Source organism: Eptatretus burgeri, chromosome 3 (genome assembly GCF_056783735.1).
Source record: "Eptatretus burgeri isolate ZD-2024b chromosome 3, Ebu_testis_v1, whole genome shotgun sequence".
NCBI classification, from domain to species: Eukaryota; Metazoa; Chordata; class Myxini; order Myxiniformes; family Myxinidae; genus Eptatretus; species Eptatretus burgeri.
Genome location: NC_140963.1, coordinates 38,736,277 through 38,752,979, shown reverse-complemented (window position 1 = coordinate 38,752,979; position 16,703 = coordinate 38,736,277). Strand labels below are relative to the sequence as shown.

General features: G+C 42.1%; 1 protein-coding gene across 2 annotated transcripts in view; it reads right to left on the bottom strand.

Annotated features, from left to right (window-relative positions):
* The window catches only part of LOC147029726 (E3 ubiquitin-protein ligase CBL-B-B-like), a 110,617-nt gene that overhangs the window by 44,189 nt on the left and 49,725 nt on the right, over positions 1-16,703 (bottom strand). For both annotated transcript variants that reach the window (XM_085872996.1, XM_085872997.1), the window contains 4 exons: positions 12,538-12,675; positions 12,156-12,243; positions 11,878-12,009; positions 1,912-2,115 (listed from right to left, as the gene is read on the bottom strand). In XM_085872996.1, the coding sequence (XP_085729122.1) occupies positions 1,912-2,115; positions 11,878-12,009; positions 12,156-12,243; positions 12,538-12,675 (562 nt within the window). The remainder of the gene's footprint in view (positions 1-1,911; positions 2,116-11,877; positions 12,010-12,155; positions 12,244-12,537; positions 12,676-16,703) is intronic.

Sequence of the window (16,703 nt, the reverse complement as noted above, 5' to 3'; positions counted from 1 at the left end):
CGTGCTTCTCAAGAATAGATTTGAGCGAAGGACTTGGGAAGATCAGAGCACCAAGAAGAGTACAGTTGTTGATCAAAACAATATTAATATAAGGGAACACTGCCATAAATATAGCCTCAGTAAGTTGATAGTCATCCACAAATGCATGGTTGAGGATGGTTGAGGATGGTCAACTCGCACTTGCCACCATTGATCTCGAGGCCAATGTCGGTCAACCGGGAAATGACATTTTGGAGGTCAGCTAGCACTTTCGCGGGTTCAGCCCAAATGATGCGTCATCGAGGTACCATATATTGAACTCTGACTGAACCCCCCTGGCTATTGGGTCGATGCCCAGGGGAAAAAGACCTGGCTCGAAGCGGTCACCCTGTTGAATGCCAGTTGCTGAATAAATGGCCTCATTGCCATAGAACAAATCAGAAGGCCTGGCATATGCCTGCCAGATGAGCGGATAGATACTAGGGGTGTGCCTTCGTTCTTCAGTCAAAAAAAAGTCACCCCTCAAGCAATTAAATGCATTACGCATGTCGATCTTAAGAAAGACACGATTAGGAGGCAGATTCGTCAGATAAAACCTGGCAGCGTGGGCAACTGCTTTGCACCCACCTTGAGTTGAATAGCCCAACTGGACAGGATGTAGCTCAGCCCCAGGATCTTCAGAACAAGATCGGAATACGGCTTTGGTCATGAAGACGGCACAAAGTATTGCCCACAGCGATCGGATGAATACCAACGTCCTTCTTGGTAAAAGCAAATAAATTTGCACCGAAAACAAACAAGACACATGGCTTCGGAAACCTCTTCCTGCAGAACCATGTTAATGAACAGGGTAAGAGAAGAAAGTAAGCGGGCCCCCCGCATCGGCAGATTGCTTGCCCAAAATCTTTTCGCATGAGCCAATTTTCAAAAATTAATATGCAGGATTGACCTGAATTTAATATGCTGGAAAATTTAATAAGAAATTTAATATGCAGCAGCAGTTTTGATTGCTTAAAAAAAAGTGTTCGTTTGTCCAATTTGGACATTGTTTTATACTCTGGACGTCTCCGGACAGTGTATTATATAGCAACGCTGGCTTGGCAAGCGATTCATGATTGTTTGTAACAAACATTACCCAGCAACAACCAGAGCAAGCTGGCAGAAGGTTAACCAAGGATGATGCCTTGAAAAAGGAAAATTAAATAAGGCTGTTAATTATCTTCAAAGGGGGTGTTGAAATTAACCCAAACAACCAAATTTCAGTCATGCACTCCCTTGGAGTTCTCTTAGTATGCATGCAATGTTTAAGGCCACTAGGTTTCACGATTTTGAAGTTATGAAGGACACACACACAGTTATAGATTTTACAAGTTTATTTCAATTGTAATGTGTATTTCCGGCTGCCATCCATCTTCCTCTATATTTCCTCAAAGGCCAGGAACAGAACCCCCGTTTTCCCATTGGCCCTTGGTTTCCACAATCGCGGTTTTAACTCTCATGAGATTTTCCAGGAACTTAACCCCCGCAACATTGGATGGCTTACTGTGTTCTTGTCCCCACATTTTGCAGTGCAGTGAGGTGTTTTCAATTATAAGCAGTAGGTATCTTTTTGCTTCATGCACGTAACCGGGTTATTTTTTGGGGGAGTGATTGAGGCAGCTGTCAGTTGCTTGTACACCACCCAAATAAAGGTATGTGTTAAAAGAACACGTTGCAAGCTTGGAAAAAGATCACCTGTAGGGTGGGTACTCTGCTGGTCATTCAAAATTGCCAAGAGCTCAGAGATAAGCCATGTGGATAAAGAAGCATTGTTTAGAAAAGATATATAATTGAGTTGCTACATAGTCACACGATTATCACTTCAAACAAGAGGCCACTTTGAAATCAATCATAGGTCAACACACCAAAAAGGACAGGCGACGTTCACCTCACCTTGGGTCGCAGACGTTGCATGGCGAGGAAGCCCCCATCTAAACCTTTCTCCTCATCATCCTCATCGGGATCGCCACTCGGAGAGTACAGAATGTCGCCTGGTCCACGGCGTCCCAACTCACCTGGCCTGAATGGATCCACGACCACTGCCTCTGTGCCTTTGATCTCACACCGGCAGAATGGGCAGCCTTGCCCATCAGACTCCTAAACGCACAAGGATACAACGTAACAATAAAATTTAACTTCCAAACTCAGCTCAGGTGGATTTGCCATTTCCAGCAGCCTGAAATGTGTTCATAATTAATCGATGGAATAAAAATTTTCCTTTCAGCATGCCGTGCGATATTCCTGGTGGTAGATAAAACTGTGTGCAGCTGCAATGGTCACTGACATAAAGAATGCAGATAACACAAAATAGTGGGTTAGACCAACTCTGGCCCAACTTGCTGAGAGCGAAACGACATCGCATCGAATATGCACGTAAACAATTTATTCGGCTCAAATTATGCAGGCGGTATTCTTTGGCGATGTAAACTGACTTTCCTCAGATAATGTTTCTGCAGCCATTTGCATCAGTCATGTTCATAGAAAAGGAAAGCCCATACAGCTCTTTTGCCCCTTTGGGGCTTGTCAGCCCTGTCGATTTGTCCACATGAGTGGCAAGAATATTTGCAGAGATGTCAATAAGTCACTTGAGCAATCTCAAATCACCGTCGTATTACTTCAACTTATGTCAAGTCCCACATGTACTTATATATAAACCGTGGAGTACAAAAGCCACCAAAGAGTTAAGACAAAGGGCTTCATTTCTTACAATGTATGTTCTGAAAGCTGTTTAACTCAAGTTTGTATTTGTCAACTTCATACTTTTTGCTTTGTTCCCAGCAAAAATTAATTTATGTCAAATTTACTCCTCATATCTATTGTACCTACTTGAACAGATAAGTACGTGAGACTGGTCAGCAACCTCAGCGTATGTTCAGATGATTTAAAGGAACAACCAAAGCATTCAATGTGGAACAGGAAAGGATATTTTAATCATTTACTTGCATTTATATTATGTATGTTAAAATGAAGTGCATGGAGGTAATTATTAACTTCAATTACTGCCTTTGAAGATGCCGTACTTTTTTTTTTTACATTTACCTTATAAAAAGATTGTGATATAATTCACAATTATTGACGAAGTTGAAATAATCCAACTCAACTGACATATTTCAATCACCCCAAAATATTTTTTTATTGGGTAGGGATGTGCACAGGGTTACCAATCAGGGGGCAGGTTTCCCTGACAGTGACTAAAAAATAAAAAAAATGACCGTTTTTACAGCCATTTTTCCCTGCTGTGCAGGGGTTGGGCTTTTTCTTGAGGCAATGTTTTATGGCCGGATGCCCTTCCTGACGCCAACCCTGGTCCCCTCTTACGACACACAGGGATATGGTACACCTATTCTTACCGGGGCATACACCGGGACCAGTACACTGGTACTCATTTCGCCGACCTCGGAAGGATGAGAGGCTGAGTCAACCCCCTGGTGTTAATTCAGCAGCCAACGGGGCTTGAACTCAGGACCCTGGGATCCCAAGCCACCACCCTAACCACTAAGCGAACACCAGGCTTCCTGACAGTGACTACGCACGACTATCCATTGCTTAAATAAAGTTTTCCACGCTGCCAAGACTTGTATTTGCCACTTGAACATTGTGTGCTTTCTGAAGAGTGGACACTCCCTTTAACCTTAGTGGTGAATGGCATGCGACACGGCGGCCATGAGCGCTGGCGTGCTGCACATGTACACAGTCGGTATTCAGTGGCCTGCAAAAGTATTCACACCGCTCCACATCTTTATGCCACCTGAGGTGATTTCATGATGCTTTCAAATCAAACTTAAAATATGGAGTCTTTACAAAATGCTGTACTCCAAAGTGATAAAGCTAAAAAAATTCAGATAAAATGTGAATAAGTTTGATTAACAGTGAAAAATCAGATGATTCTCAGTTGTAAAAGTATTCAAACCCTTTACGTAATTTATCCGACATCACTTCAGGAGAAAATTATTTGTTTGAAAGGTTACAAATTAAATGCAATAGGTTTCACCTGTATATAATCAGTGGAATTAAACATAAAAATTAAGCTCCCCAAATTATCTAAGGAGTTTTAAGGTGCCACTCACTGGGTCAACCAACAAGGCAAACATGAAGACCAAGGAGCTTTCCAAAGAAGTCAGACATCAAGTGGTGGAGAAGCATCGTTCAGGAGAGGGTTATAAGAAGATTTCAAAAATCACTCATTATCCCTTTGAATACGGTGAAATCCATCATTAAGAAGTAGAAGACGTATCATAACACCAATACTCGACCCAGATCAGATCACTCATCCAAACTCAGCAGCCGGGCAAGCAGGAAACTGGTTTGGGATGTCACTATAAATCCAACAACGACTTTGAAAGATCTGCAAGGTTCTATGTCCAAGATAGGGTCAGTATTCGTCAATCAACAATATCCTGCTCCTTTCACAAAGCTGGCCTCTAGGAACAGGTGGCAAGAAAGAAGCCATTACTGAGAAAGACACATCTAAAAGCTTGTATGGAGTTTGCGAAAAAGCATCTTAATGATACTGCAGGTGTGTGGAGAATTGTTTTATGGTCAGACGAGAAAAAAAAATTGAATTTTTTTGGTCTCAATTCAAAGCATTCCATCTGGCACAGGTCTAAAACTGCACATCACCCAGTCAACACCATCACTACTGTCAAGCATGGTGGTGATAGCATCATGCTACGGGGCTGCTTTTCATCAGCAGGGACTTGCAACCTTGTCAGGATAGAAGAGACAATGGACGGTGAAAAGTACAGGATAATCCTTGATGAAATCCTGCTCAAGTCAGCTATGAATCTAAAATTGCGTAGGAGATTCACATTTCAGCAGGACAATGATCCAAAAAACAAAGCTAAACCAACATTGGAGTGGCTGAATAAATAGAAAATAAATGTTCTTGAGTGGCCTAGTCAAAGTCCTGACCTGAATCCAAATGAACATTTATGTTGAGACTCGAAGATTGCAGTCAATCGACAATCTCCATCAACCTTGTCAGAACAAGAGCAATTTATACATGAAGAATGGGTAAATATTTCACCATCTCACTGTGTAAAGCTGGTGGAGATCTTCCCAAAAACACTCGTAGCAGTCATTGCTGCAAAAGGTGTTTCCACCAAGTATTGACATCAGGGGCTGAATACTTTAACAACCAGTGAATTTTGATTTGTACACGTTTTTTTCCAGGTATTCCTGACATGTAACCTCCTTCAACCAGCGCAGTGTTTGGTTTAATCTCTTCAGTTATGAATAAAAAAGTTAATTTGGAAAATAATGTTTATTTTCTGAACATTGTGAACAAGTCATTATAAACTCAAGTCACAAGTCCCCAGCCACAAAGTCCGAAGTAAAGTTTGGGTCAAGTCGCCAAATTTTGCGACTCAAGTCACTAACTGAATATTTGTCACGTGAAAAAGGGTTGCAGAGCCTATAGTCTTCAAGGAAACTCAGTCCATATTATGTGGGACAATTTATCCCAACTTATGCCTAATTTAAGTTAGAAAGCCTGTTTTGTTTTGTTTTTTGAACAAAATATGATCCAAACTGCTCTAGCTGTGACCTTTGGCTTCGATTTTACGAGATCTACTCCACCAATGTATCAAACTGATGAAGTAGAAAATGAAAATACAATGCAGAGAAACTCTACCGGAAGGGGACGAGTATAGTTGCATTTAAGAGGAAGGCAGGTGTGGACAAGTCCTTAAATATCACACATCACAAAGATAATCTTTCTGAACTTTTCCACTGCACATCTTGTCTGGATGGATGCTCTTGTCAGCTTAGCCACTTCCTTGGCTCAGGAAGATGCCTACGCCAGGTTCTCTGGTTGGGCATTAATAATTGCATGCTCTATTGGGGCCATCATGATGCAAATACCCAAATGTCAGTGTGTAACCCTCGAGTGTAATTGAGTTTTATATATTGAAGGATTATGTGCAAGTTCTGAAACTGATTGCCAAAATAAGTTTCCTATTTTGATTCTCATAACGATTTGAACAAGGGCTTCATGTATGAAGATTTCTTCCTCCCTGTCCCTTGAACTGCCAAACAGTGTCGGTAGTCATTTTGAGATGAAGATCAGATTAGCTTTGATTGTAGCGCATGCCACCACAAAGGGCTGCTACGAGCAATTGCCAGAATGCTAGCATGCTCAACAATTTTCCTGATCTTCCTTAATAGCGCACTTTTCTCAAAATAAACCAAGTGTGAGCACATTGCCAAGCTGATCGGACCCGATAGCAAAACAACGTCTACCAAGAGCCTCTGCCTTGCCTGTGGGAACAACACTGTTCCACCTTGCAATACAAATCTTCATGAAGACGAGCATCGGTCTGTGTCACCAAACGAGTTTATTACAAGATCCCTTGCAAGGAACTTCAATGCAGGAGGAGCCCTATTAGACCCATAATTCCTGTGCAATGGTTGACAACCTAAGGCCGTTCCCCCATTCTCTATCCTTTTTAAATGGTGAGCATCAAGCAAGAAAGCAGCACGTACCATTTTTAACGTCTTTGCTATGACACAGCCGGGGTCAGGTTCGAACCACGGACCTCCCAGACTCAGAGCGGACGCTCTAACCATTACATCACAGAGACTGGTTAATTGCAACAGATTGTTGTCAACTTAAAGCCGAGAAGGGTGTGTTAACCACAGTGTCAAACAAAGGTGTGGCTCACATTTCAAGCATTAATCTGTTGTCAGAGCAAACTAGGTTCTGATAAAAAGCTAACACTCGAAACATCAGCCACACCAAGCTTCCCGCAGTGGTCAACAAACCCCTGATCAGCTTTCATTTGATAAATCCTTTGTTCGACACCTTAGCTTGGTTCCAATTCAGAAATGTTCCAAACTTAATAATGGCGACGAAGGCCAAGCCATCTGGCCCAGGCTTAGATGTGGTCGTTCTCGTGTAATTTTGCTTCAATCTTCCTTCGACCTCTGCTCACCGATCTCTGATAACTCTGATGAGGAACCACACTTGACAGGTTTCTTCGTTTTTTTTTTGTTACTTAAGAAATCTAAAGATTTCGTAAGTATATTGATGACTTCCGTCCTCTGTTTGTGTGTTTGTTTGTTGGCACGATAACTCGAGAACGGAAGAAGCTACCAATGTCAAATTACACCACATGATTCAGGAGGGTGATGGCTAGCGCCGATTAGATTTTGATCAAAATCGGTCAAAGGTCAAGGTCACAGTGAGGTCAAACATTCGATTTTTGATGCTTTGGTACAGATAACTCGAGAACCGAAGAAGCTACCAATGTCAAATTACACCACGTGATTCAGGAGGGTGATGGCTAGCGCTGATTAGATTTTGGTCAAAATCGGTCAAAGGTCAAGGTCACAATGAGGTCAAACATAATTCGGTAAATTCATGTGGAGAAATGGAGTATTTTTGCTTCGCTCGACGTTACGAGTTCGTTTTAACTTCGATTTTAATTTTGTCTTCGGTTTTTTTTTCATCGCTTAGGACGCTTAAAACTCGGTTGTCGAAATTCTGGTATAAATCGGATGTTTTGGAGACGTTTTAAGATTGTATAAAAAATATTTCACTCGACGCGTCACGGGTCGTCACGTGGTGCAGTGCGCTCGAGCAGACGCATCGTTGAGTCACGTAAAGGTTTTGCGTGTGCGCGCTGACGGTGTTTTCGATAAAGATGGTGCTTAAAAGTCATTTTTTTATCCCAATAAAGGTTATCGTCGCATGCCTGACTCGATAAGCCGTCGGATTATGTAAAGATTGTTGGTGGATGGCCGAATATTACGGTTTTGTGACTTTGATAAAATAATATTATTGCGTGGAGAAATGGAGATTTTTGCTTCGGTCGACATTACCATTTTTGATGGTTTGGTACAGAATCATCCTAGAAACTTCTGGTTTGTGTCGCTACCTTCTCTAGAGACAGCTTTTATTAGACAAGGTCAGAGGTCAAGTTGACGATTTCGTAAGTACCAGACTATGACTGCTTGTTTTTTTGTTTCTTTTTCTCTTTCTCTCTCTCTATCACCTGAAAAGCAAATTATTTGGGTCAGCAAAGTGGCCAAACACCGATAAATTTAGACATTCATTGCTGGAGGCAGTCTGCTAAAATCAAAGGTTAATCTTGGTAAATCTGAGAATATAGGAAATTTCGAATCAAAAATTACCTTCACCACAAAGGGTTAAAGCAATCCAGCAAATAATTGCAATCACAGTTATGGCAACCATGTTTGAAAAAAAACCTGCATTTAAATTTTTTTTTAAATGCTCCAAGCGATGTTATCCCATCTTCTGATTCTTCTTTAACGGCCACAATTATTCCGACGTTATTGTGAGATTCACAGGAGGGGGGTGGGGGGTTTGGCCCAAGTGTTTCATGACTGGCAGGCCTGACAATCGGCTAAGTTGTTATGGCAGGGATTTGTAATTTGTTCAGGGTGCTGGCAATAGCTCGCAAACTCTTTGCGAAGGACACTGTAGGGATATTTAACTTCCAACAACTAATGTCAGCATATGGGATGCAAGTTTAACGTCCACCCGAGTGATGGCGCACACGTCGATGATTCACCCTGCCTGTGAAACACCGGGATTGCAGTTTATAGTGTGCGTACCCAATAAGGTTATCTTATAATTTTGGAATCACTTAAAACTGATTAAATAGGTTACGCGATGCAAGTTTTGCTTTCGTCAACTCATTTCACATTAAATAATCAACATCCAGTGGAGAATTTGTTGTTGACTTGCATTACAATTTCCAAAGCACTTTTGTGTTTTGGAAAATGCAAATAATGACGATGCTTCCCCCATCCCCCCCACCCTCCCCCCCACTCCCCCGGGGTTTTAAAATTCTACTTAATGATCCAATCGAAAGATGTTTAAGCTAAAAGACGACGATGATGACTACGACTACTACTCGTTAAAAGACCATTTCCCCGTATTAGGGGGTTTGTTGGCTGCTGACCCCTCTTAGGCCAGCGGTAAACCTCGATAAAGGGCTATATTTTAGGAGTGTAATCAACTGGCCTGACACAAAGCTACAACAGGTCTCATATGAAAGATGGTGATCTCAGTAACACATTTAGCCCTGTTGTCCTCATATTTTGGTGTGCGGTCCATGAAATATTCACATTTGAAGGATACACCCGTCTGAATATTTGGACCATTTCAGAAAATCACATAATTTCCCATAAACTACAAGACAAAGAGCTCTCTTGCTACACGCTACCAAGTCATTGCTGGACGCCCAGTACCACAATGGACGAAATTCATGGCTCTATCATCAAACAAATCCACCTTGACACACTTCATCTGTAGTCACGTCACGCAACATGCACCAGCAGCAAAATAACTTTCAGATCACCAAGAAAAGCGGATCTATTTGGCTGGTGGCTTCTTTGATGGTTCGCTTACAGCATGCCTTTCATCTGCAGGAATGTATCATGACAGTCAACTCGCATCAATGCAGGAAGAGGCAGATTCTCGGATATTTATTCATGTGAAGCATGCCGATGATGAGTTCAGACGTAACAATGTGCGTGGGTCCATTACAATCAAATCAGCAGACACTGATGTGCTTGTCTTAGCAGTCCACTACTTTCCACAGTTGCGGGACACTGCCAAAATATGGATAGAGAAAATAACATCAGCAGGATGCAAGCTTATCCCGGTCCATCAGATATGTTACAGCTTGCTTCCAGAAATGTGTACCCGGCTTCCTGCGTTTCATGCCCTGACAGGATGTGACTCTGTATCAGCATTCTTCGGCTATGGTAAAAAGAAAGCATGGAAAGCTATGAAGACACTGCATCTTCAGAATAATGGTCCACATGTCAAAGTCCTCACCACTGACAATCTCCAGGAGGCTGTGGCTGCTTCAAGACATTTAGTCAGTGCCATGTATGATTCTCAAGGGAAATATATGGATGCACACACAAATTTGAATGATCTTCGGGAGAAACTCGCAGCGACCAAAGATGTCCCAGTGCATAAGTTGCCTCCGTCCGAACCAGCTTTTCTCGAACATGTGAAGAGATCCGTTCACCAAACCAGAGTATGGGTGAATGCCCACCTGGCAAATCCAGAAATTCCCACACCAGAGGGTCATGGATGGTACAGAAGAGAAGGTGTGCTGCATCCCACATTGTTTGATGGACCCACATTAGCGGAGATGTTAGTAGATGGTCTTGTGTGTTCATGCCGTGGTAGTGAACCATGTACCAACAGCTGCAGCTGCTCACAAGACAGTTTGCCTTGCACTAACGAGTGCATGCGCGCCACCAGTGACAGGCAGTGTGGCAACGAACTGTCACATGGTGATCAAAATGACACGGATAGTGATGGTTGAACATATCGAGGACACTCGCTCGAAATATATGTTTTAGTTCATTTCTCGAAGAACAATGTGTATTGGTGTAACATATAGTTATCACATCACTTGTGCAAACAACTTCAGTCACTATATCGTATAATTTGCTCGTAGAAATTTGTTTCAAAATATTCTCATTATATTGATATGGTAAACTGAACACATATAAATTAAAGAAAAAAAATATGACAATTGGCAGATGTTTGTTTATGTAGTTGATGATTTTCGAAGTTAGCGGTCCGGAAATTACGTCTTTTTTCTATTAAAAGCACTCAAATGTACATATATTTATCTAGAAGTATTCCATTAAATAACGAGTAGTATTCCCCTGTTCATTCTGCACATTTCAATACCAATCATGTAAAAATAGGGCGCATTGTTTTGTAGTTATGGCTAATTCACTGATTTTCGGAAATGCTCAAAATTTTCTAATGGGGGTATCCTTCAGGTGTGAATATTTCATGGACCGCACACCAAAAAATGAGGACAACAGGGCAAAATGAGTTACTGAGATCCCCATCTTTCATATGAGACCTCTTGTAGCTTTGTGTCAAGCCGATTGATTAAGTACCAAAAAATCTGACCTATACCGCTGGCCTATTACCACTAACTCCTGTCAAAAGCATCCTCCTCTATTAACCCCAACAACCACACGTCTCTCCTGATCACATCCTTCCAGGTCTTTTTGGTCAACATGTTGGTCATTTCCCCTCAACTACTAAACTCGTGATTTTCTTGACAGACTCATCTTATCTCTGTCTCTCTCTCTCTCTCTCTCACCACATACCCAAACCACCTAAGTCTTCTTTCTCTTCTCTTCCTTATTCCTATTCACTTTGAACCACTCTCATGTTCACACTACTCATCCATCCCATAAACCTTAGCTCTGTTCCCTTCTCTATTCTCATCTCGTCTTCTCCCCTCATTACCGTACATCAAAACTGGTCTAATACAGGCTAAATATGCTTTACTTGGGATATTTGTGTGTTAAAAGGCTTCTTAACTCTGTCCACTTATTCCATGCTACCCTTACCCTAGTTCTCTCAACTAATTCCACTCCACCACCTACACCTAACATATCTCCCAAGCAACAAAAATATTAACCTTTTCAGGTCCATTATTCCCCACGTTTTCTGCATCTTCACTTTCACCCATGCACATTTGCCACTATATCCAAACTTCCCTAAACTCCAATGCATTTCCGATGACTCCACTTTTTGGAAAAAAATTGATCCTATTCCTTTACCACAAGTCACACAAGGTCATTTCCCACTCTCCTTCTATGCCACTAACTATCAGTTTCGTCTTATGTAGATTCACCCTCAATCCCCTACACTCCATAGTTTCTTTCCAAATATGCAACATCTCCTTTAAACTCAAAACGTTTTTTTTTTAATATTTAAACTCAAAAGGAGGTGTACCTCATGGATACATCCAAAGGACCGACCCCAAAAATGGACGAGTGGAGAACCATTATGTAGTTCACCACCTAGTCAATCAAGACACCACACAAGTGGTATCGTCATACCTGCCAGGATGCCAAACAAGCAGTGCACATGAGATGGCCACATGGTTCGATCTTCACATCCTTGTCATTCTCGGCACATATCTTGCACAACTGGAAGCTGGACCCCATTTCACAGTACAGCTCGTATTGCTCCTAAATGTGGGACGTGAGAGATAGGTTAAAACTGCAAACTAGAAACCATGCGAGGAAGCAAGGTTTTGCACATGGCAGGATCAGAAGATGTTAAATATTGGGGGTGATAGGGTTTTGAGGGGAAGGAAGAGTTTACACAAACTCACCTGTGTAACAGTTATGTGATCTTGGGGCAGGGGATCACAGAGTCCGCTGAGGTCTGGGTTGCCACTCTTACCATCAGGGTACAGATAGCTAAAGGATACAGTCATACACAATGGAAGTCACATATAATAACCATGGTGCAACATATTCAACAGTAGTGCCAAGCGTTTCATTTGCACAATTAAGAATAAGGAGGTTTGTAAACTGAAAAAAATTCACAAGTTTTCCAATTCTAACATGTTGGTAAACTTAGCATTTCAATATGCATGTGCTGGACATAGAAAGAGACAGAAGATAAAAAATAGTTCAAAAGGATTCCAGGGAGAGTAGTGGTTCAGAGGAAGACTGAAAGAGAAGAAACATAATGTTGAAGGCAGCACCCACAAGCCCTCCTTGTAGCCATCCAGCAACGCTTGATACAATGGCTTGTTGTGTGGGATAGTTTGGAGAATGTGTCCATCCGCAGTCACGTAACCAATCGCCCACTGGCCAAGGCGCGTACAACTCAACCGGAAAATGTAACTACAGGAAGAGAGGACACAAGAAAGTGTGAAATGTAGTACGATGGTTATAAATTTAAAAAAACTACACCGTTACAATTAAACAAGGAAGGAGGTGAAGTTTTCATTATCATTTGGTTTGGGGTATGTGATCAGCACTGACGATCGAACCGGTAGCCCTTAACGCTCAATTTGTACTTGCTACAGACAGTAGAGCTTTTTTTATTGTCTGCAAAGTCAAGGCTCATGGAAAACCTAGAACACAGAACAGTGTGATGATAAGCAGGGAAACACCAACAGCAGGGGATGGGGACGCAACAGTTCGGGTAAAGCTTGGGTTGTTAGAATCACCGCCACGAGTAGGGAAATATAGAGAGCTCTGTGCACTTTGAATGTTTAAAGCACAGGATGACTATTTAGATCAAGGAGTTATCAAGCTTCAAGAATATTTCTGACTATCAGAAGCCCATGGTAAAAATACCACGAGAGAAAAAAATCCTTTTATTCATGTGCTTGTTGAAAGAGCTCAAAAATGGGAGGTTATATAAGGAATGCTTGACTTGTAATTGTATGCACCTGGCACTTAAAGAAAATAAGAGAGTAAAATGAGTTGAACAATGTATTGATTTATTCAAAAAATCTGATTGGGTAAACTTAACTTTGATAATGTGAAGATAATTTTAGGCTTAGGAACGAAGTACAGGCTGTCAACATAGTCATGTCCAATCCACCTACTGGGGAAAGTTCTCCATTACAAAGGTTGTACGATCTGCACTTTATACACGTGCAGGTGCAATCTCTTGTGTACGTTGTTTTTTTATACCATAATTTTCCCATAGGGTTGGATCAATTTGAAGCAACTTTCATTTAATAATAATTTCTTTCTCTCTGAGGAGCATTCACGTATGTTCAGGGTGAGACCATCCAACCATAGGGACCACACTCTGTGCAGAGCGTGGGTGGTGACGAAGCAGTCTCCTTGGCTATTGGACACAATCCTGGACAGGTCACCACTCCAACAGGATACCAGCAAGCTGGCACTCATTTTGCCAACCTCAGAAGGATGAGAGACAGAGTCAACCCCACGTGATATGAATTCAACAGCTGAGCGGGATTGAAACTCAGGATCCGAGGATCCCAAGCCCACCACCCCAACCATTAAGGCAACACCAGGCAGGGTGGGATAGACAGACTGCATTAGGATATGTATATATATATATATATATATATATATATATATATATATATATATATATATATGTATACATACACACACAGTATTGTGTATGTATGTATGTATGTATGTATGTATGTATGTATGTATGTATGTATGTATGTATGTATGTATGTATGTATGTATGTATGTATGTATGTATGTATATATATATATATATATATATATATATATATATATATATATATATATATATATATATATATATATATATATATATATATATATATATATATATATATATATATATATATATATATATATATACGCATCTTGTAGCGCGTGCACACACACACACACACACACACACACACACACACACACACACACACACACACACACACACACACTATATATATATACAATGTTACGGTTTTAAAAACTTACCCCAAGGGGAGGGCATACATGGAAATGTATGTGACATGCTTACGCAGCTTCTTTTGTTGGAAGAGATTGGGAGAGGTGTCTATTTATTCATATAATCCGAGACTCCTGGGTTTTGTTGATTCGGTAAGAGCTCATTGGCTATTCTCTCCATTCACAGGTGAGAGTTGTGGGTGGTTCTATAGGCCTATATATATATATATATATATATATATATATATATATATATATATATATATATATATATATATATATATATATATATATATAAATATATATATATATATATATATATATATATATATATATATATATAAATATATATATTGTTGTAGAATTCCCGCCCGTCGGCGTGCGAACGACCACGTCTTACCAATAGCGTTCGCTTCGCCCACCGAACGGACTATCCAGTCGTGACTTTGTGGAACAACGCCAGAAACCAGTCACGGGTGGGTTATTAACCCCACCACAGCCCAGTCCGTATTCTACCCGCGCGAAATAGGGTCAATCGCCGAATATTGATATACCTAAGTACCCGCGCGGGTAATCTACCGAGGGACCGTACCTTGGCGAAGGCCTGCTTGGACACCAACCGCTTAAGCGGTCCGTTCCGTTCTGGGATAACCGGGCGGGTATTATCGCCAGACCCGATTCTATTTATCAGCGATTTAAAAACCAACTATATTCCGAGTGCAAGATGGGGCAGTTCAATGAGGGAATGGACGCAACGAACAGGTTTGCATTCACACAAGGACATTTATTATAATAAAGCACGTATGCAATTAAACAAGGCAAAACACGTATGCAATTATACAAGCAACAAAAGCACGACAAAAGAAATACAACCGTCTACTTATTATGTGCAGTCACTTGCACTTTACAGCAGTTCCTACTTACGAGACAGGCCCACATGGGCACACACACACACCCAATAAATGGTGGCAGAGGCCTTTAATAACGAGCTCCACCTCGGAGGACAGGTGAGCTGAAACCCAGAACCTATCTCGAACCTCTCCACCTCGTGTGGTCTTCAAGTTGTTCGGACCCGGGCTCCAGCGAGAGCGAGCTGGATCCAATCCCCGAGCCGCGATCCTTCCCAAGCTCCCGCGAATCCTCCCGCGCTTCTCAACACGTGCTGGTGAGACGAGGCGCCGATCGTTCCCCTCGATGCGTCGCTTCCCCGAGGAACCACCTCCCGCGCTTCTCAACACGTGCTGGTGAGACGAGGCGCCGAACCTTCCTGTCTATGCGTCGCTTCCCCGAGGAACCACCTCCACGAAGAGGTCGATGAGTCGCACCAAGCCGGGAACCAAAATGGAGAACAAAGAGCTCCACGAACCAAGAAGAAGAAGCCACTACTCGCAGCTCGAGCCGAGCGACCGGCTTAACTTCCTTCCAAACAGGACAGCTTGAAGCAAAAAGCTCTCCCGAGCCAAGCAGAAGCCGAAGCTCACGGAACCGTCAAAGCAAAGAGCCTCCAAAAAGCCTCCTCCCGAGTCAGGCCTCAGCCGAAGCTCACTGAGCCAGCCGAAGCAAAAAGCTTCCGAAGGCTTCAACCCTAACGCAAGCCAAGCAGGACCCGACGGTCTGCTGAACGACTCCCCTCAACTCCCTTCTCCAGCTCGGCCCTGAACAAAATAAAAAGATCTCCTCTTATCCTTCTCCGCCCCCCCCCCTCCTCCACGTCCGGCATGACTGATGCCCTCGTGATCCATCCCCCCGTTCAGCCACGGGTGGGAGGGAGTTATTGACATCATGAGTCACGGCCGGCAGGGTTCTTCCTCTTCGCAGAAGAGGGAGAGGGATGTCTCCATTGTTCGTTCCCTAACTATTAAATCGATCCGCAGCGCATCCAATCTATTTCTGAACATTTAAACAATGAAAGGTGAGCTATCTAGGGAACAAGCACTTATCGACATAGCTGACTAAAGGAGCCTGTATGTTGTGTGCAATCGAATTCCCAAATTCGTAACTATATATATATATATATATATATATATATATATATATATATATATATATATATATATATATATATATATATATATATATATATATTAGGTGAATGCACCCGGTGCTACCCGGGTTCTTTTTGAATGAATTTAATCTTCAATACATATGTCTGACGCGAGCACAGAATCAGTTCCCTATTGGGCCATGGCAGGCAGAGACGAAGGGGTTTGGTGAGGGGGAAACACACCCCTCCCCCCCCCACCCGTGTCCAGCAGCTCACCACAAACCAAACCGCATTCTGTGTTTTTTATTCTGCCCTCCTTCGCACAATTGACTCCCTCCCTTTCTTCACACACTCTGTGCACACCTCTGCCCCTCATGGGACAAGCTTTTTTGGCATCTCTGTCCATCCACTGCTCAGCTTCTTCTCCCTCTCTCAATCTCGCTTTTTCTCTCCCTCTCTTCACCCCAGCTACGAG